General features: G+C 37.1%; 1 protein-coding gene across 1 annotated transcript; it reads right to left on the bottom strand.

The window, feature by feature from the left end:
* Positions 1 to 5,852: 5,852 nt before the first annotated feature.
* On the bottom strand, positions 5,853 to 6,941 carry LOC145045279 (uncharacterized). Its single transcript, XM_078993616.1, has 2 exons — positions 6,235 to 6,941; positions 5,853 to 6,069 (listed from the first exon to the last, which is right to left on the bottom strand). Exons 1-2 carry the CDS (start codon positions 6,939 to 6,941, stop codon positions 5,853 to 5,855), a joined length of 924 nt encoding a protein of 307 aa, XP_078849742.1.
* Positions 6,942 to 25,528: the final 18,587 nt, after the last annotated feature.

Raw genomic sequence — 25,528 nt, 5'->3', positions numbered from 1 at the left:
TGAACATAACTCCAAATAAAAGGAGTTAGAATACTCCTTATGAACTTTGGTGTAAAAAAGTACCAAATTTGAGTTATCTCAAAGTTTGGCGTTGTAGAGAAGTTTTAAGGCTCACTAAACCTAAAAGGAAAACATTAGGTGAGAGAGGTGTAGATTGTATCTTTATTGGATATGTTGAGCATTCAAAATCATATAGATTATATGTTTTAGAATCTAATTACTCTATGTCTGTAAACACTGTGATAGAATCAAGAGATGCTATCTTTGATGAAGAAAGATTTACATCAATACCTAGACCAAGGGACATGATTCATCAATCTTCTTGCAATAGTACTAATCAAGCTGAAGATGTTTCTGGTGGTGTAAGTTTTGTACATGAACCTAGGAAAAGCACAAGGTCTAGAAAATCTAAGTCTTTTGGATATGATTTTCAACTTTATCTAGTTGGAGGAACAAGGAATGAGACTATATGCGAACATTAATATTGTTTTAATATTGAGGAGGATCCAAATTTTTTTATTGAAGCTATGGCTTATGGGGATGTTCATTTCGGGAAAGAAGCAATTCAACATGAGATTGATTCTATCATGCATAACAATACGTGGGTATTGTCAGATTTACCTCCTGGTTGTAAAGCATCAGAAAGTAAATGGATCCTCAAAAGGAAAATGAAGGTGGATGGCACAATTGATAAGTATAAAGCTAGATTTGTTATCCAAGAATATAGGCAAAAAGAAGGTATTGATTTCTTTGATACTTATGCTCATGTTGCTAGAATTTCCATTATTAGATTATTATTAGCTCTTCTAGCTATACATAATCTTGTGATTCAACAAATGGATGTGAAAACTGAATTCTTGAATGGTGACTTGGATGTGGAAATTTACATGAAACAACCTGAAGGATTTGTGATGCATGATAATGAATATAAGGTGTGCAAGTTGAAGAATCATTATATGCTTTGAAACAAGCACCAAAACAATAGCATCAAAAGTTTGATGATGTGAGATTATCTAATGGTTTTGCATTAAACCAATCTGACAAATGCGTATGTAAAGGAGTTATAATTTGTCTATATGTTGATGATATATTAATTTTTGGTACTAATCAAGGTGAAGTTGATAAAACCAAGAAATTTTTATCCTCTAGTTTTGACATGAAAGACATAGGGGAGGCTGAGTTAGTTCTTGGTATAAGACTTAGAAAAGGAAACAATGGGATTTCAATTTCTCAGTCTCATTACATTGATAATATATTGAAAAAGTTTAACTTTGAGTATTGTTCTGTTGTTAACACTCCTATAGATCCTAGTCTTAAGCTTCTACCTAATAAAGGATCTCCAATGTATCAACTTGAATACTCAAGGGCTATTGGTTGTCTAATGTATGTCATGATTAGTACTAGGCCTGATATAACATATGCTGTGGGAAGACTTAGTAGATATACTAGTAATCCTAGTTCACATCATTGGCAAGTTATGAGTAGAGTATTCAAGTATTTGAAAAGGACCATCAATTATGGTTTAACTTATAGTAGATATCCTTTTGTTTTGGAAGGTTATTCAGCTGCCAGCTGGATTAACAACTTAGAGGATCATTCCTCTATAAGTGGTTGAGTTTTTCTTCTTAGAGGAGGTGCCATTTCTTAGGCATCTAAGAAACAAACTTGTATTACTAACTCAACCATGGAGTCAGAGTTTGTTGCATTGTATGTTGCTGGTAAAGAAGCTGAGTGGCTAAGGAATTTGATTTATGAAATTCCATTATGAGCTAAACCAATATCTCCTATTTCTATCAGATGTGATAGTGCTGCAACCTTGGCTAAGGCTTATAGTTAAGTGTACAATGGAAAGTCTATACATTTAGGTGTTATACATAACATGATTCGTGAGCTCATCATGACTGGTGTGATATCTATGGAGTTTGTAAGAACTCAGTTGAATTTAGCCGATCATCTAACCAAAGGGTTAGCAAGAGATCTTGTACACAAAGCGGCTGTAGGGATGGGTTTAAAGCCCACTTAAAATCTTTTACATTGAGATACCTAATTCCCATATAATGTAATATTAGATGTTGAATTCAATGTAGAAAGCTTGATATTTGAAGATTGGAACACATTATTATTAGCATCCCAACGTATGTGTTAAGTACTGCAAGTTAAGGAGGTTGAATTTATATTCTTAATAGTTCTTTTGAAAAATTGCATTTACAGGTGCAAAAATAAAAGAATTACCTATATAAGCATGAAGTTTAGCTGCTTCAAGAAGTTAGGACTTGGCTTTGATATGCTTATTAAAGGATGTGACACAAGCTAGTAAAATATAGTGTCAAGTTAGAGCTTATGAGAACATAAATTGTTGTATGTATTATCTTTATGTATTCACTATGAATAGAAATGATTTAATCCTTAGTGACACCTTGATATTCGAATATTTTGAATGAATAATGTACTAATATGAAATTCAATCGTCACGACATTTCATTTATGCGTCAATTTGTTGTTGTTGTTGTTGTTATGTTTTGTTTTAAGTTAATCAAGATTACACTTAAATGGAGGAGGTTTGTTGGTGATTTTGTATCATCAATGTGTATTTAAGTGTAATGGATTGACTTGTTGACCAAAATCAATGTTGATGAATATTAAACAAATAAGAAAGGTGCTGAGTGCACACTTAAGTTTATTCAAGATTCAAAGTAGACTGTCATTTAGGGACGAAGCCCCTGAATGAACAGGGGTCCAGGGGCAGCGCCCCTAGGAGCGGGGCCCAAGGGGCGGCAGCCCCTGACGGATTAGTGACAGTTCTCAGACATCAAATTGTTTTTTGTCAATTTTCAGACATACAACTATCTTGTAATAGTTTTCTAATGGAAAAGGTATTTAACTAATATTGGTCTTCATTTGATGGTACATTCGAAATTCGTAACAATTAGATTTTCTCTTCTTACTCTCAATTTTCGAGTCTTTTCCGATTAAAGATTGGAAATACCACCGAAATACTTTAATTTGAAAGTAATACTACAATTCTCAGAATTTCCAAACCTTTCTATACCCCAAATTTATAATAACATCAAATATCATCTTCGTTCTTTTTATTTTAAAAGTAAGAAAAGAAAACATTTTTGAGGGTTTTAAAAATATTATATTAAATAAATTCACTTTTTCTGATCAAAGGGATTACAAACATAAACTTCAATTATTAATTGCATTTTTAGTTAAATATTTTTATAAGTTAAACTGATTAAAATAATAATTTTATAAATATAATATTTAAAAAGCTTATAAATAATATAAATATATTTTAGTCATACTTATATAAAGATATAATGATATTGATAAAAAATAATGTTTCAAAATGATTATAATTGTTTTTAAAATATTAAAAATAATAATTTGGAAAAATATAATATTTTCTAAATTTAAGAAAGATAAATATGATAATTAGAACTTAGATCGGATAAAATATGATATTTTAATGTTTGAGATTGAAATATACAAATAAAATTTATTTTAATCTGATAAAAAAATATCTTATATTTGTTTAAAAGAACATTTAGCTTTTATATTTTATGACATTTTTACCCATTTAAAAGACTATTTTTATTGGCCACATTAATACATATAAAATTTACAACTTTTTGCTCTTAGTTTTTAGTTAACAGTTAGTTTTTACAAACATATTCTAAAATTTATATATAATCATGCCATTAATTATTCTTATGTGATTATAACCTGCTTTTAATAAGTATAGATTTTTTCAATTGAGAGATCACGAGTTCAAGTTTCGACAGAAGATATATTCGGTATTTACTATTTAAAAGTAGGTTAACTATCATTTAAATAGAGAAAAAAAAAAAAAAAAAAAACTTCATTTACACCTAAATATTAAAAAAATGAAGGAGCTAGACAAAAGCAAAAGCATTTGCAAGCTAGTACTAGTAAATGTGGTAACTTTCTAACATTCTTTGATCGAGGGATGGAAGAGATCTTAGATGTCAACAATATACACATGCAAGGTTCAATAAATTGGAGTAATTGATCAAATAAAGAAACTTGCTAAAGATAAACGTCTGATAATGACTCCAAGACACTTTGGTGGTTAAAAAACAAGCACGCCATGAGCATATTTGGTTTGTGCATAAACTTCTCTCCTATTAATATTCTAAATAATATCAAGATTGTGTTTGTTACTTTGTTATATAAGATAAGGCTGAGCTTCACAAACCTTCTATTTTATATGATTATTTTCTATGATAACACTATTAGAGACATTTATATATTTTTGCACAAATTAAAAAGCAAGCATACAAGATCGAATATGATCCCATTTTAGTCCACCTTGTTGGAGAATAAAAATTTAATTTTCTTTTTATTGACATGACTTTTTGTTATAATCTAACATGTTTGAGTAAAAATTATGACCCTAAGGAACTCCTCAACCTTGAATACCCTGTGTAATAGAATATTAACTACATGCGAAGTTTTGTTTTTTTTTTTTTTTTTTAATGTTGTAATCAATTATCGACAAAGATGTATGGAGGAATGGTACTTATATTATACTGGAATTTCATAGAGTAGGAATTGAGTGTGAGATGCTGTTTGTTTTTTGGAAAAAACATTTTTAGACCTCTTATTGTTGCGCGGCGCAGCACACGCGCAACACTTTTCATCTCGCAGCTGTTTGTTTTTTAGAAGTCTTCATAGTAAAAATCTCTGCACGTGCTCTGTTTAGCGCAGCACTTGTACTGCCTCTTTCAACCTCTTCCAGCCTTTTTTTTTTTTTTTTTTATTGCTGAATTTTTTATTATATGTTGTTGAAATTTTATTTCATTTTTTTCGTTTTTTTTGCTTATTCTTGTTGATTTTTTTTTTCGTTTTTTTATATTGAATAATGATAATTTTTGATGAAATATCATTATTTTTTTACTAAATATCTTTATTTTTTTTGTTGAAATATCATTATATTTTATTGAATTATCATTAATTTTTGTCGAAATGTTATACGTTATTAAATTTTCCATATTAAAAAACTATTTTTGATTTATAAAATTAGTTTATTTTAATTTTTTAATATCTGCAACAGTATGCAGATGTTAAAAAAACAAACACGCTTCTTATTACAATCTGCAGCTGTTTGGTCCACCTCTTCTACTGCAGAGGGTTGTAGAGGTGGTCCGCAGACTTCATGAATTTTTGCTTCAGAAAATCAAACAGCACCTAAGTGTCTTGAACTTGTTGCAAAAAAAATGGAATTGAAAGCGGCTAGATTATGATGTTTGTGAATGTTATTTGCCTGCATCTCTACTAACAACAGCAGATTCTAGATCATTCTGTTTACAAAATATGGAATTAACTGCAATAATCAAACAATCTTCGGTAATAGTGGCGGAGCCAGAGTTTGAGTAAAGAGGTATCTTGAAAAAAAATCGTGTAATATATAATAAGAAAAAAATCCATAATTTCATTAGATATAAAGTTAAACTTCCATAACAAAGTTAATTTTTAAAGTTCCACATCTTTGCTCTTTCATTTTACAAAAGCGAGTAATTACATTTTCAGTTGTAAAATTCTCTAGTGCTTCATTTTCTACACTACAAATCAAAGCACCATTCATAAAATCGTCACCTATTCTATTATGCAAATTGATCTTTAAGAACTTCATTGCAGAAAAACACTATTCAACGATTGTGGTTACGACGGACAAAACCAAAGTCAATTTTAATAATCTATAAACCAAAGGAAAAGAGAAATGCTTCCTAGTTTCCACTAACAAACGAGAGATGTCTGCATTTCCCTTCAAGTTGAAAAATCTCTCATCATGGAGCAAAGAGTGATAATAGATATCAAGTTGCAACTTAAGAGTGATAATAGATATCAAGTTGCCCATTAAGTTGCGCCCTTTTTGAATCATCAAAATCTTTTTTGTATATCTCGTTGAGCTTTAACAACTTTGATTTATGAAAATTAAAAAATGAGTCACAAGGACTTAAAGCCTCCATGTTCTTCATCAACTTCGTGCCAACTTCACCAAATCTATCCCTAAATTCTTGAATTTGCATATCCAAAATCATGCTAAAAATCATAACTTCAAAATGATGTTAATTTGTCTTATTGGTCCTATGCTTTTGTGGGGTAACATAATATTCCGACATATCCACAATTACAATACTATGTTTTTCACAAAAAAACACATATCTTCTTCCAAATTTTTGGAAACCCATCTTTTCTAAAACTAACAATGCTTTCTTTGTCCCTTTTACTAACGAAGCAACATCCAAAATATATTGATCTTTTTTTTTTGAAGATGATAAGGTATCCATGAGGCATAGAATTTCCAATACCAAGTGTAAAAGACGCATGAAATCAAGTGTCTTGAAATATAACAAAATACCATTTGCTTGATTATAGTTAGATAAAGTAGACCTATCCTCTTTGACATATTTAAGGACTGCAACAACTTCTGCAAACAAATTCAACAAACTTACAATTGTTCTAAAATGTAAACCCCATCTAGTATATCCAGCTTGAATAAGGGAAATCTCTTGATTCAACCCTATTTGTATTTCAGTTTCACCAATACCAATTTCAGCTGCTATTCTTTCTTTTTGCATGTCTTTTATCATATCTTTTCTCTTACAAGACCCATAAATGATAGTAACCACCATAGCTAGTTGTTCAAAGAATTCTTCAACATTATTTTGTTTCTTTGCAATTGCCACAACCACTAATTGAAGTTGGTGTGCAAAATAATGTATATAATGTGTGGAACCGTTTTCATTTAAAATCAAATATTTCAAACTATTGAATGCACCACTCTTATTACTTGATCCATCATAACCTTGCCTATATTGTATTGTATTATTCAATGTATGCTCAATATCGGTGATCCAACATTCTAATGTTACACAGCCTGACGTTTCCGTCGCCGGTCGGGTGTGTGACATATTAGTATAAGAGCTATTGACTATAGCAAACTAGTACTTTCTTAGGAAATTACGATTATAGCCTACGAGCCTAATAAATGTCAAATACGATATCTAAGGTTAGCATAATATATAGGCTGAACCACAACTAGACATAAACTGGACACTTATGCTTATTTATGGTTAGATTGATATACAACTAATCTTGAATATAGTAGTTGATAGACTAAACTCTCAATAATCCCATATAACCTCGAACCCCATGATTCAGAACATCAATATTTAAGAAAGATAACTCTTAGGATACGCATGATCATTGCACAAGTATGGAAGATATTGGAAACAGGGTAACGAAACCATTTCTAGAGAAAGATCAAGTCGTGCCACACTCTCTTAAGTTCAGGATACCTATTTTTCCTAAATATCTTCCTTGACTTGATAAGGAACTTTACAAGGAAGACGGTTCCTTAGAAGCAACTAAAGTGACAACTGAGTCATATTAAGAAACATCTGAGGACCCTTATGATTCGTCTGAGGAAGACGATATTGCTGAAGAGGAGACAAATCCCACTATGGAGTAAGTCGGTTACTCATAGTATGGAAGTAAGAAGGTTAACGTTGACAATGAGCAGATTAAGGAAAAGCTCGATCGACATTCCAAAGAGGAGCAGGAAGAAGACCCAACAAAAAGGAAGATGCTCTCCTACATATCCAGTGACAACCCGATATTTCAAGTCAATGTAATAACCTAAATCAAGTATTGTAATCTATTATGAATTAATAAAAAAAATAGCATCAGAAATGAAATGTTCAAATGTCTCAATTGGGATACATAAACTAATAGATATCGTAAAAAGGTTTTTAAAAATATAAAGAACATAAAAATCCGAGTTATAACGAAGAAGTTATGACCAATCGAAAATCTGCAGCAAAACCGGTAAAAACACTGTTAAGCGTAAAACGCGAAATTTCAATAAAATACTTTTTAGCTTTAAATATCTAAACTAATGTTGTAGATATCATTAAACCGTGAACGTACATAAAAAGAACGTCCAAATCTGACTTCGTATGGGGAAGTTATGATTTTTCTAAGTTTAGGAGTAACGGTAGACAGCTAAAAACTCGAAATAGAGATCGAGCGATATTTAGCCAACACGACCTAAACGAGAATTGAAGATCTTGAAAATAGTAGTACAACGGTAAAAAGACAGACGAAAACGGACATCAGATGAAGAAGTTATGGATTTTTAACGGACTTTTCCAGTCCCGGCCTGTTAAAAATATACTATTAAAATTAAAGTCAAAATTTACCGACGAAGTCTAAACGAGAGTTGTAGAGTATTTTCTCACCTACGCATGGATATAAAGAACGTAAAAAAATGGAGCTCGTATGCGAAAGTTACGCATTTTAGAAGATTGAGGCACACAAACCGAGGGGGTACGCCCATCGTACGCCATACATGGCCTCGAATTGTCCACGTCACCCCTACACCCCTCTACCCCCGTCCCATCTTGTGACAACCCAAAATTTCTTCCGTTATTTTAACCCACATCCGTTAATAAAAATTTAGTTTTATTAAATTTTCCGTCAACTTCTTGGGTTAATTAAATTAACTAAGGTTATAGTTAAAATTACATACGAGTTAAAAAAATAACGAGTTCACGGCAAAGACGAGTTTACGATCGTAAACTCGTGTACGGATGTAAACCCGTTTACAGTCATTGTCAGGTGGACCCCACTATAGACCATACCCCTGACCTATAAATACAGGACCCCTACCTCGATTTGAACCTTCTTGGCCAAAAACACCATCTTTTTCTCTCTAAACCTCTTGACCGTAAACTCCATAAAGCCCTTCTTTCACCTGAAAAACGCCGGAAATCGTCATTTAGGTCCGTTTGGGAGCATCTGGAGCACTTTTCGTCGAAAACAAGCACCCTTGTTCTTGAGTTTACGGCCGTAAACCCTTCAATCTTCATAAACCAAAAACATAGTCCACGGCCGTAAACCCAGTCCATGGCCGTAAACTCCATTCACGACCTCAAACCTTGTTCACGACCGTAAACCCCCATTACAGCAGTAAATAACTCTTTCGTGGAGAAAAGTTTGTTTTCCTCAATTCAACCAAGTCCAGGTAATATTCCTTAACCAAAACCAAGTGTGTATCTAACACTTTATCTAACGAAATCGCTAATTTAGATACATATATGTATTCATTGATATTAGGATTTCGTTAAGTGCCACATGCGTCAACTCAAGGATCGTCCAGTTCAATCCTTTGCATCCAACCAACTGTTAGTTCGTACCCCTACGTTTTTATAAGTTTTTACAACGTTTTCAGGTGGGGGGTGGGGGGGGGGGGGGAATACAAGCAAAATATAAAGGTTTTCACAACTTAAAAACTGATGCAATTACAATGGTTTTACATCAAAATTTTAGATATTTTATCCCTTTTTAAATATGTGGAGCATAAGGGACGTTTTTCTAAACATAATTGCATAGTTTTCAGAACAATATATGAATACAACTTACAGTTAAACTATAATAGGTATAGGTCGGGGAATTCTTTACTAGTTTTACAGATTCGAACAAATAAACTATGACAGATTTAGTTTATCCATTATTACTTACAGATAACAGGAGTATCTTACTAAATAATTATTTTGTGTATAATTATTTATACTCTACACTGATTACAAATGATTTCGAACTCGAGAACAACCGAACTACACATAAACTAGTTAATACAGGATTGTGAGACCTATCTTTGTTATGCCATTTGGGGTACCAATAAATCCTCACCTTTAGTATAACCAGAGTCTCTTGGAGGGAGAGCGTGAAATTTGTGAATAGATCTATTTGGGACCGACAATCCCACACCTGAACTGTTAGCTATAGTTAGGCAGGCACGCCTGGGGTGACAAATTTTGTAATCATACGACGCCTGAAGAAACGTCAAGGAGGTCACCGGTCATATTAGCATGGTTATACGACTCACAATAAGTATAAACTAACATTTGTTTACGGGATTTCTTTCTTCAATAGTGTTATTTTAATTAATAAAACTACTTATCTACTTACTGGAGGGTATTCCAGGGACACAACCTTTGGTTTTATTTTAATTAATAAAACTACCTATCTACTTGCTGGAGGGTAATCCTGGGACACAAACTTTGGTTTTATTTTAAATTAACAAAACTACCTATCTACTTACTGGAGGATATTCCAGGGACACAACCTTTGGTTTTATTTTAATTAATAAAACTACCTATCTACTTACTGGAGGGTATTCCAGGGACACAACCTTTGGTTTTATTTTAAGTAATAAAACTACCTTACTTGCTGACGGCAGCCATGGTTTTCGATAGAACATACCTTACTTACTGGCGATAGCTAGGGTTTTCAAACGAAACATATTTTACTTACTGGTGATAACCAGGGTTTCGATATAAATGATATTTACTTATAATGAAAAGAAATCATTTGTACAAAATCAGTGACTAGTTTCCAATACAAAAACATGCTTATGAACTCACCAACTTTATGCTGATATGTTTTCAAAACCGCTTGTATTCTCAGGACAACGATAGACAGGTACCTTTTCCAGGTTTTGGAGAAGACGAAGCATTTTGGAGTCTCGTCTTTATCTTTTGCTAGTTTTGATGTATACAAAATATATTTTCAAACATATGTAAATATTCATATTGTAATGTAATGGTTTTTTTTACTTTGATTGCTATCATACGATTGTTGTGATACTACGCATGACGTCGCCCGCCCCCGGATGTTTCCTCCGTCCATTATGATGGTTCGGGGGTGTGACAGATTGCTATCAGAGCTGTTATTTATAGTGAACTAAGTATACCGAAGTTTACATGGTAGACAACTATAAACACTAAAGGGGCTGAAGTGGTCTGAACTAAAAGTATACTTTTAAAATATAAGTATTTTTACAAAAAGTATACAAGTATACCTACCTATCAAAAACATTATCATGTGAAGAACAAAACAAAAGTATTTGGATGTTCGACACTGCGGTTAAAACTGGCCAATTATGTAATCATTTCTAGCGTCAATATAGCCTGATCAACTATATTCATTTGAGACATAACCAACGTGTGCTTGGGAGTGACTGTGGTGTTGCAGCAGGCCTAAAACTTACCAAGTATTCCTACAACAAGATGTCGATAGAACAAAATAAACAACTTAAAATACTATAGGAGTATTTTACTAGAGTCAAATTCATTTCAGAGATTCCTTCCAAATGTTGCTACTCATTCCTTTTTGTGATAAATTACTTGCGTTAAGTAGCTTTTCCTTGTTATCGCTAAGTAGAACACTGTAACTATCAGATTGAGATATATCTTGCTTCAAATCTCTTGATTTGATTCCAAAGGACTTACCATCCTCTTCTTCCTGATTATTTTTAGAACAAGATGCCTCCAAAGAAAAGACCCAGCAAAAAGAGCAAAAATTCCTCGACGGACCCAATGCCGCCGCCACCTCTTCAGTTCGATCCCGTTATGTTCCAGGCAACTGTTACTGCCGCTGTGACTGCTGCTCTGTCATAGATTAACCCTGGCGGATCTGGTGGTTCGGGGAGTTGTATTCATTCCCAAAATCATGAAGGTAATCAAGGGCACCAGAAGGAGTGCTCTTATAAAGACTTCATGAACGTAAAATCCACATCCTTCGAGGACAATGGTGGTGTTATTGCCCTGACTCGATGGTTCGAAAAGATCGAGTCTATCTTTAAAATTTGCTCCTATTCTGAAGCCAAAAAGGTGAAATTCGCTGTTTAAAATTTCACCAACAGAGCGTTGACCTGGTGGAATAGTCAGGTCAAATCCCTAACCCTACTGGTAGCAAATGCTATGGGTTTGGAGAGCTTGAAAGAGCTCATGCTTGCTGAGTACTGCCCGAGGGGAGAGATGTAGAAACTGGAGCACGAGCTATGGAACTTGAAGATGAAGGCTTCCGACATTGCTGCCTACACTTATATATTTGAAGATCTAGCACTTCTTTGCCCGGGAATGGTCACCCAGGAAAGCAAAAAGATTGAGAGATACATTTGGAGATTGATGCTCCCAACGCAAGGAAATGTCTTGGCCGCTTGGCCAGCCACTTTCGACAGCGCCAAGTGTCTGGTGAAAAATCTTATAAATCATGGAGTTGATCTTGATAAAGTAACAGCCGCTCCCGAACCAGCTAAGGGAAGTGGAGAGAAGAGAAAATTCTAGAAACAACGAAAGGGCCAGTCTTCGCAAGAGCCCTCCAAGAAACAACATATGGTGGCAGTTCACGCTACTACTACTCCTGCCGCTGCTCTTGTAACTCAAGCACCTACCAGTGGATATACTGGTACCCTCCCTTGGTGCATCAAGTGCGGTTATCATCACCGCATCCCTAGCCCATGTCGCGAAATGCTCTGCAACAACTGTGGCAAGAAGGGTCACACGACTCGAGGCTACAGAACACCAGTCCAACCAACCAATCAGGCCTCCGGAGCAGGTGTTGGTCAAACTTGTTATGGCAGTGGGGAAGTCGGACATTATAGGAGAAACTGCCTCAAGGCCACAACAACTGGCAACACAGGCATAATATTATCTATAGGGCAAGAGGAGGCAGTTGCTGACCCTACTATTGTTACGGGTACGTTCCTCCTCGACAACTCTTATGAATTCATTCATTTCGATTTTGGTGCGGAGAGAAGTTTTGTTGTCCATGCATTCAAACATCTTCTCAAACGTAAACCTCAACCGCTAACCAAAACATTTACCATCGAGATGGCTAACGGTGAGAAAGAGAGCACTAACGACATATTTGTAGGCTGTACCCTTACCCTAAACAATCATTCCTTTCCCATCGACCTTATGCCAATTTCCATAAAAAGATTTGATGTCATCATCGACATGGATTGGTTGAGCCCCAATTGTGTTGATATCCTTTGTTACGAAAAAGCTATCCGCCTCAATCTTCCCTCTGGAGAAAACCTCATGATTTATGGAGATAAACTCAGTTCAAACCTCCATATTATTTCATGCATCAAAGCCCGAAACTTCTGCGAAGGGAGTGTCATGCATTCCTAACCCATGTCATTAACGAGAAACAAGAAGTTAAAGACCTCAAGAGCATCCCCGAAGTATGCAACTTTCCCGATGTCTTTCCCGAAGAGCTTCCAGGAATCCCTCCTGAGCGCCAAGTCGAGTTTCACATCGACTTAATCCCCGGAGCTACCCCCGTAGCTAAATCTCCATACCGCCTAGCACTAATAGAAATGCAAGAGTTATCCAGCCAGCTCAATGAGCTGCTTAATAAAGGATTCATCAGAACTAGTTCCTCACCCTGAGGAGCCCCGATTTTATTTGTGAAAAAAGAAGGATGGATCTTTTCGGATGTGCACCGACTACCGCGAACTGAACAAGCTCACTATCAAAAACTGTTATCCTCTTCCTCGTATCGATGACCTTTTCAACCAACTTCAAGGAGCCAGTTACTTCTCCAAAATAGACCTAAGATCAGGGTACCATCAGCTGCGAGTCAATGAGGATGATGTTCCTAAGATAACATTTCGGAATCGATATGGTCACTATGAATTTGTAGTAATGCCCTTCGGTCTAACCAACGCACCGACGATAGTCATGGACCTGATGAATCGGGTGTGTCATCCTTTCCTGGACAAGTTCGTAATCGTGTTCATCGATGATATACTTGTCTATTCCATAAGTGAGGAAGATCACAGACAACACTTGAAATTGGTGCTGGAAACTCTAAGGATGGACAAGTTATATGCAAAATTCTCCAAGTGAGAATTTTGGATTTGAAAGGTAACTTTCCTAGGTCACATGGTAAGCGTGGAAGGAATACATGTGGACCCCTCTAAAATCAAAGCGATAGAGAACCGAGTAGCACTTAAGATGCCCACAGAAATCTATCAGTTCTTGGGTGTCGCTGGTTATTATCGCAGATTTATCCAAAATTTCTCCAGAATTGCCAAACCCTTAACCACTCTGACTCAGAAAGGTGTACCCTTTTGTTGGAGTGAACAACAAGACACTGCGTTCCAAACATTGAAGCAGGACCTATGTAGCGCACCTATCCTGTCTCCGCCCAAAGGGACGGAGGACTTCGTTGTCTACTGTGACGCATCCAATCAGGGCCTACGTTGTGTGCTCATGCAGCGGGGAAAAGTCATTGCTTATGCCTCAAGATAGATGAAAGCACACGAAGTCAACTACACAATGCACGACCTGGAATTGGAAGTAGTGGTCTTCACATTTAAGATATGGAGACATTACCACTATGGAACCAAGTGCACCGTCTTTACCGATCACAAGAGTCTACAACATATCTTCGATAAGAAAGAGTTGAACATGAGACAACGACGATGGGTAGAGCTACTTAGCGATTACGAGTGCGAAATACGCTACCATCCCGACAAGGCCAATGTGGTGGCAGATGCCCTTAGCTGGAAGGAATGCTCAGGCCGTAGAGTAAAGGCACTGGCAATGACCACCCATTCCCACTTATCCGCACAAATCAGAGTGGCTCAGATGGAAGCCTTAAAACCAGAAAACGTGTCGGGTGAAACCTTGAGAGGAATGGAAAAGAACTTAGAGATCAAGGGAGACGGAGTCTATTATTTCATGAACCGGATCTGGACCCCAAAGTTTGGTGGTTACAGAGAGGTTGTTATGAACGAAGCTCATAATACTAGATACTCTATTCACCCAGGATCGGATAAGATGTACCTTGATCTCAAGAAACTGTATTAGTGGCCAAACATGAAAGCAGAGATCGCTACCTTCGTGGGCAAGTTCCTGACTTATGCCAAGGGGAAGGTCGAATACCAGAAGTCCTCGGGTCTACTCCACCAGCCGGAGATATCTGAGTGGAAGTGGGAGAGGATTACCAAGGATTTTATCACCAAATTACCCAAATCTCCAAGTGGGTACGACACCATCTAGGTAATAGTCGAGTGATTGACAAAATTCACTCACTTCCTACCAATCAAAGAAACATTCAAAATGGAGAGACTTGCGCAAATCTACATCCAAGAAATAGTTCGACTACACGGTGTACCTGTATTCATTATCTCCGATCGAGATAGCAGGTTCACCTCGAGATTTTGGCAGTCCCTGCAGAAGGCTATTGGAACTAAGCTGGATATGAGTACAACTTACCATCGTCAGACAGATGGGCAAAGTGAGAGAACCATTCAGACCCTGGTAGACATGTTGAGAGCATGTATCATCAACTTCGGTAAGTAGTGGGACACCCATTTTCCATTGGTTGAATTCTCCTACAACAACAGTTATCATACCAGCATCAAGGCTGCATCTTTTGAAGCCCTCTGTGGCCATAAGTGTAGATCCCCTCTGTGATGGGCTGAAGTGAGTGACACGTAGCTGGACAAGGGACAAGTCCATGATAGCACTCTCACTGGCCCAGAAATCATTCGTGAAACCACAGAAAAGATCATACAAATCAGAGAACGATTGAAAGCCTCATGAGACAGACAAAAGAGCTATGCCGATAAATAATGAAAACCCTTGGAGTTCCAGGTTGGAGGCCATGTTCTGTTAAAGGTCTCACCCTGGAAAGGCATGATACGTTTTGGAAAGCGTGGGAAGCTGAATCCAAGATGCATAGGACCATTCGAGATCCTTGCTAGGATCGGTCTCGTAGCTTATAAACTCCGTTTACCCCAAGATCTTAGCAACATTCATCCTGTCTTCCACGTCTCGAGTCTTAAGAAGTGCTTATCCGACGAAACCCTTATGATCCCTATCGATGAGATTGAAATCAACGAGAACTTGAACTTTGTGGAAGAACCAGTCGAAATCATGGATAGAGAGATCATATGAACGAAACAAAGTTGCATTCCGATAATGAAGGTTCGTTGGAATGCCAAGCGGGGACCTGATTTCATTTGGGAGTGCGAAGATCAGATGAAAAAGAAGTATCTGCATCTCTTTCCAAGACCATGATTTGTAATCTATTTTTGAATTTTGGGACGAAATTCCCTCTAACGGGGGGATGATGTGACAACCCGAAATTTCTTCCATTATTTTAACCCACCTTTGTTAATAAAAATTAAATTTTATTAAATTTTACGTAAACTTCTTGGGTTAAGTAAATTAACTAAGGTTATAGTTAAAATTACATACGAGTCGGAAAAACCAAAAATCGCGCGAAAAACTCACGATTCCTCGAAAAACAACGAGTTCACAGCCAAGACGAGTTCACGGCCGTAAACTCGTGTACGACCATAAACTCGTTTACGGTCGGTGTCAGGTCGACCCCACCACCGACCATACCCCTGGCCAATAAATACAGGACCCCCACCCTCATTTGAACCATCTTGTCCGAAAACACCATCTTTCTCTCTCTAAACCTCTTAACCGTAAACTCCATAAAGCCCTTCTTTCACCCAAAAATGCCAGAAATCGTCATTTGGGTCCGTTTGGGATCATTTGGAACACTTTTTTGTCAAAAACAAGCACCCTTGTTCTTGAGTTTACGGTCGTAAACCCTTCAATCTTCAAAAACCGTAAACCCAATTCAAGGCCGAAAACTCCATTCACGGCCGCAAACCTTGTTCACGACTGTAAACAGCTCTTTCGTGGTGAAAAGCATGTTTTCCTCGATTCAACCAAGTCCCGGTAACATTCCTTAACCTAAACCAAGTGTGTATCTAACACTGTATCTAACAAAATCGCTAATTTAGATACGTATATGTATTCATTGATATTAGGATTCCGTTAAGTGCCACGTGCCTCAACTCAAGGATCGTCCAGTTCAATCCTTTGCATCCAACCAACGGTGAGTTCATACCCCTACGTTTTTATAAGTTTTTACAATGTTTTCAGGGGGAGTACAAGACAAATATAAAGTGTTTCACAACTTAAAAACTAATGCAATTACAACGGTTTTACATCAAACATTTAGATACTTAATCCATTTAGTAATATGCGGAGCATAAGGGACGTTTTTCTAAACATAATTGCATAGTTTTTAGTACAGTATATGAATACCACTTACGAGTCAAACTATAATAGGTATAGTTTGGGGAATTCTTTACCGGTTTTACAGATTCGAACAAATAAACTATGACAGATTTAGTTTATCCATTATTACTTACAGATAACAGGAGTATCTTACTAAATAATTATTTTGTGTATAATTATTTATACTCTACACTGATTACAAATGATTTCGAACTCGAGAACAACCGAACTACACGTAAACTAGTTAATACAGGATTGTGAGACCTATCTTTGTTATGCCATTTGGGGTACCAATAAATCCTCACCTTTAGTATAACCAGAGTCTCTTGGAGGGAGAGCGTGAAATTTGTGAATAGATCTATTTGGGACCGACAATCCCACACCTGAACTGTTAGCTATAGTTAGGCAGGCATGCCTGGGGTGACAAATTTTGTAATCATACGACGCCTGAAGAAACGTCAAGGAGGTCACCGGTCATATTAGCATGGTTATACGACTCACAATAAGTATAAACTAACATTTGTTTACGGGATTTCTTTCTTCAATAGTGTTATTTTAATTAATAAAACTACTTATCTACTTACTGGAGGGTATTCCAGGGACACAACCTTTGGTTTTATTTTAATTAATAAAACTACCTATCTACTTGCTGGAGGGTAATCCTGGGACACAAACTTTGGTTTTATTTTAAATTAATAAAACTACCTATCTACTTACTGGAGGATATTCCAGGGACACAACCTTTGGTTTTATTTTAATTAATAAAACTACCTATCTACTTACTGGAGGGTATTCCAGGGACACAACCTTTGGTTTTATTTTAAGTAATAAAACTACCTTACTTGCTGACGGCAGCCATGGTTTTCGATAGAACATACCTTACTTACTGGCGATAGCTAGGGTTTTCAAACGAAACATATTTTACTTACTGGTGATAACCAGGGTTTCGATATAAATGATATTTACTTATAATGAAAAGAAATCATTTGTACAAAATCAGTGACTAGTTTCCAATACAAAAACATGCTTATGAACTCACCAACTTTATGCTGATATGTTTTCAAAACCGCTTGTATTCTCAGGACAACGATAGACAGGTACCTTTTCCAAGTTTTGGAGAAGACGAAGCATTTTGGAGTCTCGTCTTTATCTTTTGCTACTTTTGATGTATACAAATTATGTTTTGAAAAATATGTAAATATTCATATTGTAATGTAATGGTTGGGTTTACTTTGATTTCTATGATATGATTGTTGTGATACTACGCATGACGTTGCTCGCCCCCGAACGTTTCCGCCGTCCATTCTGACGGTTCGGTGGTGTGACACATCCGAAGTTCGGCAGCAAAGGAAGGCGTCCTGCCTAACGTACGCACCGCGTACGAAGAACGTCCCGCGTACTTCAGAGTACGCCTAGCATACGAGGCCAGGTTCCCCTCCTATAAATTGGATGCGAGGGTTCAGACTTCATTTGCTAATTTACACCATTTCTCTCCCATTTTCTCATTTTCAAGCCTCTCAAGACTATCCTGACATCCCGGTTTCATATCCAAGCTCTGACGGAAGTTCGAAGCCTCGAGATTCCTGAGGAATATACCACTTTCCGGTCGAAGTGTTTTTGGAGAAAAGTCTCGTTTTCTTCAAATCATCACACTTTCAAGGTGAGTTCATACCCCTATATTTTCACGTTTTTACTATATTTTAGGGGGAGAAATATAAGTGAAACGCAAGAAACACTTACGATAAAATGCTAATCGTTACATACAGTTTCTAATGCTTTATCTACATTTTATGTATAAATGTTAAACAAGTAAAATAACGTTATTACAAATGTTATACTTTACATGCAAAGTTGGTGATACACTAAGGTTTATCATTCAAACAAAACATACTTTTGAAAAACTATAATAGGTATAGTTTATGAGATATTCATGATATTTTACACTTTATAGACACTATGAAAAGGGAATACTTACAATTACAAGAAAAGTGGACTTTTCATATGTAAATCTACTGATACTAACTTTTGTGAGACATTTGACTTCACGTACTTTCAAGTACGCATTTAATGTCCCGTATTATATACTATAATTCATTTTAGAGAGAGCGTGATACTTGTGTATAGATCTATACGGGACTGACAATCATGCACCTAATCTGTTAGCTACAGTTAGACCAGCAGGTCTGGGGTGACAAACGTCATAACACTCCAACACCTGAAGAACATTGTTGCAGGCAGTCTGGGTTAATAGCACGATTATAAAACTCACATGGAGTATTAAAACATTCTGATTTACAGGGCTAACAAACGCCTTAGTGATTATATATACACATAAAAATTTACTTACACTATTTTAGGTATGGAAAATACTTGTGCATTTTCGATTTTGGGAACTTTTAAAACTACTATTCATTTATGGAAAATATTGGATTTTCTAGATAAAAACTCAATTACTTTATACAAAAAGGCACATAATTCTTATACAAAAATGCTTATGAACTCACCAACTTAATTGTTGACACTTTTTCAAAACTACTTGTATTTCTCAGGGATTCAGTAATATGGCTAAACAACACCTTTTGGGGAAGGGACGCTAAGGCGTCAATTTCAAACTTATTATTTCATCACAATGTAATTTATTTTGAAGCATGTAATACAATCAACAATGTAACTTTTTAAATTATATTTATGATGATTGTGTTTGCTTTCTTTACTTTTTACTCAACTGTTATGATACTACATGAAGTCATCCACCCCCGAATGTTCCTGCCATTCTGGTTTGAGGGTGTGACAGATTGGTATTAGAGCATTGTTTATAGTGAACTAAGTATATCAAACCACATAAGAAATACAAACTATAAATGCAGAAGGACTAAAACTCTCTGTCAAAATGCTTTCACACCAACCATACTTCATTAAATTAAAATATTAGCTTTATAAATGTACAACTACATGCATGCAACAGTTTAATATCATAGTTAGGACTATACAAAAGTATTAAGACAAGTTGGACACTATAACTAAGCCTCAAAATATGTAATCAAATTGAGAATGAATATAGTCTGTTCAACTATATTTTTCCGAGATATGACCAACGTATGTTGAGGAATAGTCATAGTGAGCAACAAGTCAAAAACTTACCAAAGTAACACTAGAATCAAACTTACAATTTTAAATACTATAGGAGTGTTTATGACACAATAAAAACTATAACAAGAAAGTAAATCCCGACATTTCGTTAGGAATAGAATCTTCAATTAAATAAAAATTTAAGTCTATAAAAACTAAAAACTTTCACTGACATGTCTATAATTGCAAAGTGCATACTTTAAGGTTACACATGAGTGAGGTTGCATGAGTTTAGGATTTATGATTTCGCTTTAGGTCCTTTTCCTTGTTTGGATGTGGTCTTAGAGTGAAGCTATTTATCCAAAGGTCCATTCGATCTCAAATACATGTAATTTGTATACACTAGGTAATTATAGGAGGACTCAGTGCAGGCTTTATCATAAAAAAATTCTTTTACAATCAATTTTTATATATAATTCTCTTATTTTTATTCTTGATCAGACAAAATGGCAGGATTTCATATCCATGGGGATCCCTACTACACAAACCAGGGCAATGGAGGTTGGATTGAGGAAGATCCGGAAGAGGAACCATAAGAGGTTCCTGAGGAAGATCCAGAAGAGGAACCCGAAGAGGAGGAACCAGAAGAAGAAGATGAGGAAGCAGATGATGAAGGCACTAAGAACTCGAGGTCTATGATCCTCCCCAGGTAATACCAGATCTCCGATGGGACTTTCAGGGCCCGACGCCCTTATGGGTTGTGGATCTGAAACGATGGAGCAGGGAGCAAGGATAATGTCCACCCTACGGCATGGGACAAGGCTTTTATGACCTCCGTAGCGGGGTTTCGGCTGATAGAGCACTCGCTTTCATGGTTCGTCACATCACCAACCAAGGCGAGCAAACAAGGGTAAAAGCCAACCAAATCCTAGATATTGGTGCCACCGCCTAGAACACAGCAGTACGTCTTCGTCTCCTGGACGAAGAACATGACTGAACAATAGAGCACAACTTTCCCCTCCAGAAAGACGTTATCATTGCTAGAGCCGAGGTAAGGAACTTCTGGAAAAACCAAGCCGCAACAGAGAGGCGTGTCATCGAGGCTGAACGTCAAGTAGCTTGAGCTCGGACCTCCATGACAACGTACCATGGTCCGCAGCGTACCACCCGCTCGGTGTAGAGCACGTACTTATTACGCTATGTATATACTTATCGAGTGAGCGTTGGTGCTACTATTTCCTTTATGTATGTAAACCCGATGGATTATGAGTACACAATTTGAGTGTCAGAATGCGGTCAATTTTCCCATTTTCATTGATGTACTCTAGACCTGTGTTAAGGTCAAATTTTCCTGATTGATGTATCGAATATTAATATCAATGAGCTTGACACGCATTTATTATTTCATTGGGTATTTTATTAAATTCTTAAAATACTAAGGAAATCATGCGCTTATTTTTTTAAGTTTCCATTTCGCAATTAACTTACAATTTCGCCAATGTTCAGAACATAAAGCATATAATACTAAAACTTTCCATATTCATTTATGAAGACTTATCAAGAATTCATCTTTAAACTTATGGCAGAATCATGCCACCAAGAAGAAATCCCTGACGCTTCAATACTACAGGAACACCAACACCACCTCCACCACTACCACCACCACGATCAATGGACAATGATGTTTTCCAGGCAGCCTTAACAGCTATTGTCACAGCAGCAATGGCACAAATGAGTAACAATGGGTCAAGAGGAGGAATAAATAGCTCTACCAATGGTTAACGTTAGGTTCATTCCAGGGAATGCACTTACAAGGACTTCACCAATAGCAAACCCAATGGATAGAGAAAATGGAAGCAGTATTCAAGATCTGCCCATGCCATGAACGGAGCAAGGTAAAATTTGATGCTTGCACTTTCTTCGAACGAGCCCTAACAGGGTTGAATGGCCACATCAAGTCACTAACTCAGGTAGTTGCTAACTCCATGGGATGGGAAAACCTGAAACAAATGCTCATGCAAGAGTATTGCCCGAGAGGCGAAGTACAGAAGCTCGAGCACGAGCTTTGGGGCCTGACTATGGCAGGTTCGGACATCACGACCTATACCAATAGGTTCAGTGACTTAGTAATGCTTTTCCCGAGAATGGTTGCTCTAGAGAGCAAGAAGATTGAGAGATATATTTGGGGACTGTCAGCCCAGATTCGAGGAAGTGTACTTGCTTCCAAGCCAGTTACGTTCGACAGTGCCAAACAGCTGGCACAGTCCCTCGTTAACCATGACGTCCGCCAAGGATTCATGACCGCTCTTTCGAAGCAACCCATAGAGAGCAACAACAAAAAAAAAACAATACCAATAACAACAACAACAAGAAGAAGAAGTTTTGGAACAAAAGGAAGGGTCAATCTTTGCAAGAACCTTCCTAGAAACAACAGATAGTGGCGGTTCATATCACTACTATGCCCACCGCTGTTCCTGTCACCCCTACACCAGCAAAGCAATATGCGGGAAACCTATTGAAGTGCAGAAAATGCAATTACCATCACAATAGGAATTGTCGGGTGATGCACTGTAATAACTGCAACATGAAATGGCACACTGCCCGTTTCTGTAAGGCACCGACACAACCAATCACCCAAGTTCCTAGAGTCGGTGTGGGCCAGGCGTGTTATGGGTGTGGTGAAGCTGGGCACTACAAGAGAGATTTCCCTAAGTCAAGGAATGCTAGCAGCATAGGAAGAATGCTTGCAATAGGGCAGAACGAAGAAATGGATGATCCCACAGTGCTTACGGGTACGTTTCTCCTTAATAGCGTATATGCATGCATACTCTTTGATTGTGGTGTAGAGAGGAGTTTCATGAGCCATAAATTAAAAAATTTACTTAAACAAAACCCCCAACCACATAATAAGATATTTACAATAGAAATGGCCAATGGTAAAACAGAAAGCACAAACGATATGTACATAGGCTGCAAGCTAGATTTAAATGAAGGCTCGTTCCAAATCGATCTAATGCCGATCACTATAAGAAGATTTGATTTCATCATCGGTATGGATTGGTTAAGCCACAACCATGCTGATATACTTTGTCACGAAATGGTCGTTCGCCTTAATCTGCCAAATGATGAAACTCTTATCATTTATGGTGATAAACCTGGTACAAGTTTACAAATCATTTCTTGCGTCCAAGCCCAAGAATCCATGTGCAAAGAATACCATGCTTTCCTAGCTCACATGGTAGATAAGGAAAAAGAAACGAAAGATATCAAAGACATTCCAGAAGTCTGAGATTTCCCTGACGTCTTCCTTGAAGATTTTCCAGGAGTTCCACCAAAACATCAAGTCGAGTTCAAAATCGACTTGATTCGCAGAGCTACCCAGTAGCAAAATCGTCGTACCATCTAGCCCCGACATAGATGCAGGAATTATCCAGCCAACTAAATGAGATACTCAATAAAGGATTAATTAGGCCAAGTGTCTCACCTTGGGGAGCACCATTCTTATTCATAAAGAAGAAAGATAGATCTTTTTGCATGTTCATCAACTACCGGGAACTAAACAAGCTGACAATCAAGAATGGATATCCCCTACCGTGCATAGACGACCTGTTCGACTAGCTCCAAGGAGCAAGCTAACTCTCAAAGATCGATTTAAGATCCGGGTACCATTAGTTGCGAGTCCTGGAAGGAAATGTTCCCAAGATGGCCATCCGAACTCGTTATGGTCACTACGAGTTTGTAGTGATGCCCTTTGGATTGACAAATGCACCAGTAGTGTTCATGGACTTAATGAACAGAGTATGTCATTCTTTCCTAGACAAATTTGTGACTGTGTTCATATATGATATACTAATCTATTCGAAGAGCAAAGAAGAACATACTCAACACCTCCTACAGATATTGGAAACACTAAGGAAAGAGAATCTATACACAAAATTCTCAAAGTGCGAGTTTTGGATTCAGAAAGTAAATTTCTTGGGTCACATAGTTAGCAAAGAAGGGATACACGTGGACCTTTCCAAAATCAAGGCAATCGAGAACTGGTCAACTCCAAGAACTCCAACGGAAATCCGACAATACTTGGGCCTTACTGGCTATTAATGAAGATTCATACAAAGCTTCTCAAAGATTGCCAAACCACTTATCGCCCTGACTCAGAAGGGTGTAACCTACAATTGGGGAGAAAAGCAAGACGCTGCGTTCCAAACATTGAACGAGCCCTATGCAGCGTACCTATATTATCCTGCTAGAAGGAACAGAAGACTTCGTGGTCTACTGTGACACATCAAACCAAGGTCTGGGATGTGTTCTAATGCAATGAGGAAAGTTCATCGCATACGCCTCGCGAAAAATCAAGACGCACGAAGTCAACTACACTACCCACGACCTCAAACTGGGACCAGTTGTTTTCACTCTAAAGATCAGGACACACTATGTCTACGGCACAGAATGTACAATCTTCATCGATCATAAGAGCCTTCAGCATATTCTCAACCAAAAATAACTCAACATGAGACAGAGAACTACTAAGCGATTACGAATGCGAGATTCTTTATCATTCGGGAAAAGCTAATGTAGTAGGTGATGCTCTCAGTCGAAAGCAATATTCGGGTTGCCGAGTGAAATCCTTAACCATGATGATACATTCACACCTGTCCACGCAAATCAAGGAAGCTCAAATGGATGCCTTGAAAACGGAAAACGTGGCGGGCGAAGCTTTAAGAGGAATGGATAAAAATCTTGAAGTCAAGGGTGACAGAGTTCATTACTTCGTGAATCGAATTTGGACACCGAAGTTTGGTGGATTCAGAGACGTTTTCATGGATGAGGCTCATAAGACTCAATACTCCATGCATCCTAGTTCAGACAAGATATACTTGGACCTTAAGAAATTGTATTGGTGGCCGAACATGAAAGCTGAAATTGCTGCCTATGTAGGCAAGTGTCTGACTTGCGCCAAGGTCAAAATAGAGTATCAAAAGCCCTCAGGATTGTTACAACACCCTGAAATACCCGAGTGGAAGTGGGAGAGGATAACCATGGATTTCATAACCAAGTTACCCAAAACAGCGGGTGGACTTGACATCATCTGGGTGATCGTCAACAGATTAACCAAATCCGCACATTTCCTACCAATAAAGGAAACTGACAAGATGGAGAAACTAGCTTGAACATAAATCAGAGAGATTGTGTGACTGCATGGTGTACCAATATCCATTATCTCTAACATAGATAGTAGATTCACCTCACGGTTCTGGCAGTCACAACAAAAATCTCTAGGGACGAGACTAGACATGAGTATTGCTTATCATCCACAAGCCGATGGTCAGAGTGAGAGGACCATTAAAACTTTGGAAGATATGCTAAGAGCTTGTGTGATCGATTTTGGTAAAGTATGTGATAACCATTTACCACTATTCGAGTTCTCGTACAACAATAGCTATCACACTAGCATCAAGGTTGCTCCATTTGAAGCCCTCTACGGCCGCAAGTGCATATCACCTCTGTGTTGGGCTGAAGTGGGCGAC

Source organism: Lactuca saligna, chromosome 5, assembly GCF_052625555.1.
Source record: "Lactuca saligna cultivar CGN05327 chromosome 5, ASM5262555v1, whole genome shotgun sequence".
Classification (NCBI taxonomy): domain Eukaryota; kingdom Viridiplantae; phylum Streptophyta; class Magnoliopsida; order Asterales; family Asteraceae; genus Lactuca; species Lactuca saligna.
Note: the sequence above shows the minus strand (reverse complement) of the source record. Positions and strands in the feature narration are given on the sequence as shown.

Bases quoted from the DNA above. Each gene is read 5' to 3' on its own strand.
- LOC145045279 (XM_078993616.1), bottom strand. From the start codon at position 6,941: ATGTCACACACCCGACCGGCGACGGAAACGTCAGGCTGTGTAACATTA. The intron at 6,070-6,234 runs GTTAGTTTTAGA...TATGATTTTTAG, and splicing joins AAAGGGACAAAGAAAGCATT to CATGATTTTGGATATGCAAA.